The sequence below is a fragment of the Chenopodium album genome, chromosome 19 (assembly GCF_948465745.1).
Source record: "Chenopodium album chromosome 19, dcCheAlbu1.1, whole genome shotgun sequence".
NCBI classification, from domain to species: domain Eukaryota; kingdom Viridiplantae; phylum Streptophyta; class Magnoliopsida; order Caryophyllales; family Amaranthaceae; genus Chenopodium; species Chenopodium album.
In genome coordinates, this window is record NC_137852.1 from 20023678 (window position 1) to 20031857 (window position 8180).

General features: G+C 33.1%; 1 protein-coding gene across 1 annotated transcript; it reads right to left on the bottom strand.

Annotated features, from left to right (window-relative positions):
• Positions 1 to 687: 687 nt before the first annotated feature.
• Positions 688 to 4158, bottom strand: LOC145594155 (putative disease resistance protein RGA3). Its single transcript, XM_081650492.1, has one exon. It carries the CDS (start codon positions 4156 to 4158, stop codon positions 688 to 690), a length of 3471 nt encoding a protein of 1156 aa, XP_081506618.1.
• Positions 4159 to 8180: the final 4022 nt, after the last annotated feature.

An 8180-nucleotide genomic window follows, 5' to 3' on the forward strand; every position in this document is an offset into this window, starting at 1 on the left:
TTATTTAAAATCAGCCACAATTTCTTATTACAATGTGTTACAATAATCCAAAATTAAGAATTACAGCAACAAATTATTACATTAACAACCTAACACTAACTTAAATTTTAAAGTAGCAACATTAAAATGTATGTCACGAATCCATAACAATAAGCTCTTCATAACAATCTACTTGATGCCTCTCTTTTTAGGATTTAGGATGATGTGTACATCTGTAGATATGGCAGCTCATCAAATACATTAGAAAACAACTCCATGTGCAACCTGACTTTTTTAAAAAAATCGAAAAGCATAATAATCAGAAAATCAGGAACAAAATAATCAAAAAGAAAATAAAAAGAAGAAGGGCGGGGACACCAAAACACTATTCATAAGGATTTTCAACAAAAAAAATAGGCAGGAAGTAAAGGTAGAAGTAGAACCGGTGCTACACTGTTCCTAAGGGAAAAGCAAAAAAAACAGCTACCTTCGCCGTTGAATTTGGCTTTTAAGGGTTATGGATTTCTTGTAAGGAACAAAGCAATTGATGACGTTTAAAAAAAAAAAAAAAAAAATGCAATGGATGACTAGGTTTAATTGTCTTTTCTCTAAAAAACTATTTTGCCATCAAACCGATTAGAGCCCAAATAAAAATATGAAATCATGAAACACTAGTTACATACCTGCAACTTATATTTGTGACATTAGTCAATAACGCCATGATTTATGGAGCTTAACTTGAGCATGTCTGATCTTGTGCCAGTCTTCCCCTATGTGTTTTCTGCAGCGTTCCATTAGTTCCGGACACTCAGCAATCTCGATCTTCCTGAGGGATTTTATATCCTTGAGTCCATCAGGAAGCCTTTTTAAATTCTGGCAGCTCTCAATACGAAGGTAATGAAGTGTCGTCAGGCTACCAATCCACTCAGGCAGTGCAGTCAGGGCAGGGCAAGCTGATATCCACAGTGATCTGAGACTTTGGACATACTTCATCCCCTCAGGGAGAGTCTCCATACGTGGGAGTTCTCGGAGTGTTAAATGGTGAAGGAATTGTAATGATCTCCATGGAGCTCTTGACAATCCAGTAAGATCACCTATTGTTCTTGATACCCATGATCGGGTATCACAGTTAATCTCATCTTCAGTAAGATTTAGTTCGTAGCACCTTGAAATCTCCAACCTCTCTAAGGAAGTGAGGGATATCAGCTCTGAAGTAAATGAATTTAGAGCATGACAACTTTCAATCACGAGATGTTTTAGGCAAGGAAGGCCTCCTAGCCCCATTTTTACAACTCTAAATTTCTCCAGATTTGGGCATCTCTTTATCCGCAGCTTTTTAATTCTGGAATGTAAGCTCACATGATTTTGTAAGACCACTTGATTGAGATTGATCAGGTCAAGATCTAAAACATTTGGGAATGAGGGCATATGTGTCAATGACGGGCAGTTCCATATCCTTAAAATAATAAGACGAGGGAATGATCCCATATTGATATCATCATGCAAAAGCACTGGCGTCAATTCTCTCCATCCTTCTAGCCTGTAGAAGTTGCAGAGGGTAAGTTCTTCAAGGACAGGGAAAAATGTCGAAGATGTTGATGCGAATTCTTGGCTTCCATCTACAGGTGAATCCCTTGATGTTTCTTGTTCCATGTATCGCACATTAGCCATCTGTGTAAGGGAGAGTCGTTGGAGATATGGAAGTACGCTAAATGGCGGAAGATACTGGCATTTGTCACATCCCTCAATGGTGACAGCCACTAATTTTGGGAGACAGTCCAACAAATTGATTCCTGCCCATCCTGGAAAGTACTTTCCTCTATAACCTTTTATGCAAAGGTTTTTCAGGTTCAAATTTGGTTGTAGTTGTTCAAGAAGCTCATGGTAAGATAATTCTTGTGAATCTGATTTATCCCAGCTTATCTTCACTTCTTCTAAATGAGTTATTCCTTGCAACACTTTCAGTGCAGCTTCGGGCATGTTGGTTGCCCAATCTCCAGACAGCTCAATTACCAGACGTCCTCTCAGGCTCACCAGTTCCCTGAGAGCAGTGAGTTCTGCAGAACAATTCTTGCTGACTACAAACCGAGTCAGTGTCTCAAGCTGAGTTAGTTCATGTAAACCTAGAGGCATGAAACTCAAGCTATCACACTCATCAACCTCCAAACGTCTAAGATTGACTAGTTGTCCAAAGTTACCATGGATTCTTCTTAGCCTAATGCATGAGTTAAGTTTCAGTGTTTCCAAGTTGTACAATTTTGTGACAGATTTCGAAAGAGTAACCAGACCATTTTGGGAAAGATCTAGATATCTCAGATGGATGAGCTTACTGATAGAATCTGGCAAATTCTCTATCCAAAAATCATGCAAGTCCAGCACTCTAAGACATTTAAAATTAGAGATTAGTGTATTACACACCAATCTGTCCATCTTTGTACTGCAATCTGATTCTTTGACTAAAAGAAGGGTGCGTATACCTTGTGCATGGATTATTGATGATAACCATTTTGTTGACGAATCTCCATCACAATTGAAAGAAACATGTTTCAATGTTGAGTCTAGAACCTGGTTGACACTTAAATCTGCCACATGTATATTCACAGCCCCAGCAGCAAGTTGACCGGCCAGGATATGCATAATGTGATGCATCTTACAGGTGACTATGTTCCCGAACTCATCAGTGTTCACATCCTCAAAGAAGCAGCGCCGAGACAATTCATTAAAGTAACTCTCTGCAGCTTCCCTCAGACTTTGGCCACCCTGTTGGTCAACATATCCTTGTGCTATCCAGAGACTAATCAGATCTTGTTTAGTGAAAATAAAATCATCCGGAAACAGGGAGCAATACACATAGCAAGCCTTCAGACCTGATGGAAGGGCAGTGTAGCTGGAATGTAAAACTTTGTTCATGATGTCCTGAGGTTCCGCACTAAGAATATTTTCATGGAACGACAACCACTCTTCTGTAGTTTTTCTGTAAAGAAGACTAGCTGCAACCTTTATTGTTAGTGGAACACCTTCGCATTTTCTAGCAATTGATTTCCCTATTTGTTCCATTATCTGATCCCTTATTGGACGCTCCTCTTCAAATGCAGATGCTTTGAACAAAGACCAAGACTCTTTGTCATTTAGGCCATTCAGTTGGTAAGCTTCAATATTTTCAGTTCTTGAAACATGTGCAAGTTCACTAAACCTCGTAGTCACTAAAATATGACTTCCTCTTGCAGCTACAGATAGCAAGTCCTTCAAGCGTCTCCAATATTTGATAGAGTCCCTAGAGACATTATCTAGAACGAGTAAGAAGAGTTTCCCCTCGATTAACCTCTGAATTCGGTACCCAGAGATAAAGACAGATTCATTATTGCAACCAGGAAGAGTTGCAGTTGTACCCGAACTTTGACATCTCAAAAGATCATGAAATCGGGATTGTGGAATGTTGCCGGGCTTAAGATTTTTGAAATCAGTGGACCTCCTATATGCACAAGAATTCACAATTTCTCGAATAATATCTACCTCGTCAGTTATCTCTGTCCCCCGGATCCAGATTTTTAAGTCAAAATGACTCTCTACACTTACATCATCATACACAACTTTAGCCAAAGTTGACTTTCCTACACCAGGAGATCCAACAATCGGAATAACAGAAACAGTGGTTGTAATTTGTGTCTTGGGTCGCAACAACATATTTATGATGTTTTTTTTATCAGATTCCCTACCGATGAACCTATTTTCAGGAATCCTGAAACCCTGAATAGGCTCTGATTCACTTTGGGGATGGTCAACGCTTTCAAACATAAATTGTCCCGAAAGCTCTCTAATTTGATGGCTTATTTTCCTAACCAGAAGACTCGTTTTTGTAGGCAAAGCAACTGTGCTATGAGTAGAAAGGAAACGGCTAACCTTTCTACTGAACTCGCTACTGCTATTGAGCTTGAAAGTATTGATTTTGTCGACGAGATCATCAGCTTCATAAAGCAGAGCTTGAAGCTTCCTGAGCTGACCGTTGAAGTGATGCTCAGAATATCCAGAATCTGCGTTGCGGCTGTGTAGTGCTGCCATGACATTTGCAGCCATTTCCACTGATTCCTTCAAGTTCTTGAGTGGGCTCATTGATTCGAGCATTGATTTGTTCTCCAAGAATCTTATGATGTTCTTACATATAACCATTTCAGCTGCCATTTTATTTTATGGTATTTAAGAAGCTGAGTAACAGAATATTGTAGTTGTAAAGAGAAGCTACTAGCAAGAGGATTCAATAGAAAGAGATTGAGCACAGGATCAACTCTCTCTCCTCTTCCCCGTCCTCTTCACCTTGATTACTCTATGAGTCAACGTTTCCAGCAAAATTGTAATTATTATTTTTTTTTTTTTTCAAGTTAATTTTTTTTATGCATCCTATCATTGATGTAATCATGTTTCCCTGGTAATAACGGCATAACTCCACCACCACCACCATTTTGTTAATGAATTACGTTAAAAAAATTTATGTTTTTTAAAAATTTTGATAGTTTGTTGATTGGTTTCAAAAAAAAAAAAAAAAAAGTAAAAAATAATAGTTTGTTGATTAGTTTTTTAATTACCAACTAGCGAGTATCCGACCAATGTCCTAAATTATTACATTTCGTATTTTTCTTCTAATAACAGCATTTAAACATTATGATGCAAGAAATAAGTGCATAAGATTTGAAAACATTTTTAAATTTTGAGATTTAAAAAAAAAAAAAAAAAAAAAAAAAAAAAAAAAAAAAGGATTACATGTTAAAGAGTTCGGTAGTAGATTAAAAATTCTAATATAGTTAAAAAATTGTTTGGTTAGTATTTTTTTTGGTTTTTCACACATAATTTTTTCTCGAATATGTAACTAACGTCCGCAAAATAAAATAAAATTATAAAATACCCACCTCAAATACATTTCACAAACTTTTAAATAAAACGGATGTTCAGTAAATTACTGAACATCCGTTATAAGTGACAGTAAAATGTGCAAAAGTTACACTAAAACGCACAAAAGTTACTTTGACATATATAAGAGTTATTTATGCTTCATTGATAAATTTGACAAAAGTGTTACTAAATTTGACAAAAGTAACACTAAATCTGACAAAAGTGTACCGATGTACAGTAAATTACTGAAAACCGGGTGTATACAAAAGTTTTCCAATAGATTTTACCCCCTTACTCCTTGTTATTATTAGGATGAGTACGTAATTTTATTTTATTTTACGGGCATTAGTTAGATATTTGAGGGCAATATTTAACAATCCCAAGGTAAAAGAAAATTGATTTTTTTGAAAATTAAAATTAGAAAAAAAAATATATGTCAAATTTTAATATACTACTTAGCATCTTTAATCTTCATCAATGTTTAAACCATCCTTCAATGTTTAAACCATCCGTCATTATCAATCACTGCTCATCTTTAATTTAACCTTACCTTCAACATTTATTTTTAACCCAAAACTCATCACAAATCATATAACATCGATATCAATAAAAATAAAGTCTAATGTTTAGTTTACAAAATTATACTCGAAATTAATATATACAAATTCATCATATTCTTTCTTGTGCTTTAATTCATATTAATTCGAAGATAAATAATAAATTTAGAGATTATAATTATTTTTAGTTGACTTTATAAATATTTACGATCTTTTGGTTTGAATAATCATGTATTATGTTTAAATTTAGGATTTTTTTGTTTGTTACATGTATTAATTAAATTAACCGCCATTATTGAATGTTTGAACTCTCAAATATAAACAACTAGATTAGGTCTCGTGCCATGCACGGTAATTTCACTACATTTAAATAGTAAAATATAAAAAATTGTTTAAAAAATAACATAAATAAAATACAACTATAACATATGTTTTGTCTTCTGATTTTGCATACATAATGATATGAAACATGAAATATAAAGAGTCGATTAGACGAGTATATTAAAGATACATGTTATACCATATGTATGTTTTAAAAATTCAATGAAAAATAAGTATTATTTTTTTATTATTAACCATGTAAGTATTATTTATAATTATTTATTTCACCTATTGGGCAAGAACAATAACCCTGATTTAATGATATTTGGTCAATTTTTTTCTTGAAGTATGATAATTTATATGGGAGATATAAATAAAAACTAAAAAAATTTTAATTAAATTTTCTTACATGATTACATGCATAAGTAAAGTGTATATAAATGTTACACTATGCTGTTAAACTCTCTTCAATTTTGTACGTTAATTATTTATACTGAAAATTATAAAATCAAAATTCCTGTTTTGTAATGACTTGTTGTCCCATTATAAAAGACATGAAAAATGGAATAAATAGCTATCAAGGAATATATTTATTATTATTTTTAAAGATATGTATAAAAGATTTGGAACAATATTATGCTAGTTATGTTATACGAAAAATCCCAAACAAGATTTTAGCAAAAAGGGAAGGTGTGTTTTTGGAGGAAAAAAAAACTACACTAGGAATTGGCACGTGTCATTCCTAGTGTCTGTTTTGGTATTATTTTATTGATATGCCATTGTTGAAGGTGAAGCTCTCCAAGAAAATAACCTTAAATTGAAAAGGTAATAAAGTGATTTTAGGTAAATATTAAAATAGATTTATTTATTTAATAAAAAAAATAATTACAATATTTGGGGAGAGTTATCTAAGGGAGGAAATACATAAAAATATACTCCTTCCGTTTTTAAATACCTTCTCCATTTCTCCATGCACGAAGTTTTAGATGAAATTGGAGAAAGTAATAAAATACGGAGGTAGTGGGGTGGGTGGAAGAATAAAAAATAGTAAAAAACCAAAATTGAAGGAGAAAGAATATAAATTTAATATTGTTGGATCCATTAGGTGAGAAAAATTTAGTTAAATATTATAAAAGTTTTTCAAACAAGGAAATGAAGCAAATATTTAAAAACGGAGGGAGTAAATAACTAACCTTTTTCAAAATTCAATTGATTTACTTTGTTAACTAAATTTGATTGCTTGCAAAAAAAATACAGAGTATTGATTATTTATTAACTATTACTAAAACAGAAGATGCTAACATCACTACTGCCCACATGTCGCTTTCTAAATAAAAAAAAATTCCCGTGCTAAATGCAATGATGTTGTTATTTTTTTTTTTTTTAGAGCTATCATATTTAACGTTTTTGAAATTTAAATATTAGAAGGTTCTACACTTCTACATTACAACTAAAAGTATAAAACTATCAATTTATCGTAGGAAATTGAAACAATTTTAAATAGCACACTAATAAATGACCTCTTACATTGAACTATGAGTTTTAAAATAAAAAACAAAAAATAGGTTTACATATATATATATATATATATATATATATATATATATATATATATATATATATATATATATATATATATATATATATATATATATATATATATAATAGGTTTTTATTTTTAATTTGAACAGACATTATATCATAATTTTGATTAAAATAAAAAATTTTAAAATTGCAATTTGTATGTAATTCTTATTTATATTCAAGTATAATAGCAATTTTCTTTTCAAATGTAAAAATTAAAAATAGGTTTTATATAAACTGTGCATCGCATGGATTCTAACCTAGTTTACTCCTTAAACACGTGGGTACTGAGTACCCATACGAAAAAAAATTGATTAGATTTCTTTGCTATAAACCTTTGATATATGGAAAAATGGAAATTAAAAATCCAACCTTTGCGCGGTCTGACAATAAAAATCTAACCTTCCATTAATCTCAAAAAAATCCAACCTTTTTATCCCACCTTCTTTGACAGATCCATTTGACCTATAACCTGTTAAACAGGTTAATTTTTATTTATTTATTTTTTATAATTTTCACTTTCCTTCTCACTCCTCTTCTTTCTCTCTCCTCTCTACACCACCACCAGTCCACCACCTCTGCCACCACTTACCCACCCTACCCAAACCCAAAACTGAAACCCTCTTCCTCGTCCTCCACTCTCTCTCCTCCCAAACCAGCGCAACCTCCTTTTACCTCCCCATCCCTCTTCTATGCCCACCATAACCACCACCCCAGCATCTCCCTCACCCATAACCTCTGCCACCACCACTTACCCCACCTTCCCAGTACCGAAACCATACCTGGTACCGAAACCCAACCTACCTAGGCTCGAAATCCACAAAACAAAGATTAATCAGGCAACCAATTTCAGGG

Excerpts from the sequence above, each read along its gene's own strand:
- LOC145594155 (XM_081650492.1), bottom strand. The coding sequence starts at position 4,158 with ATGGCAGCTGAAATGGTTATATGTAAGAACATCATAAGATTCTTGGAG.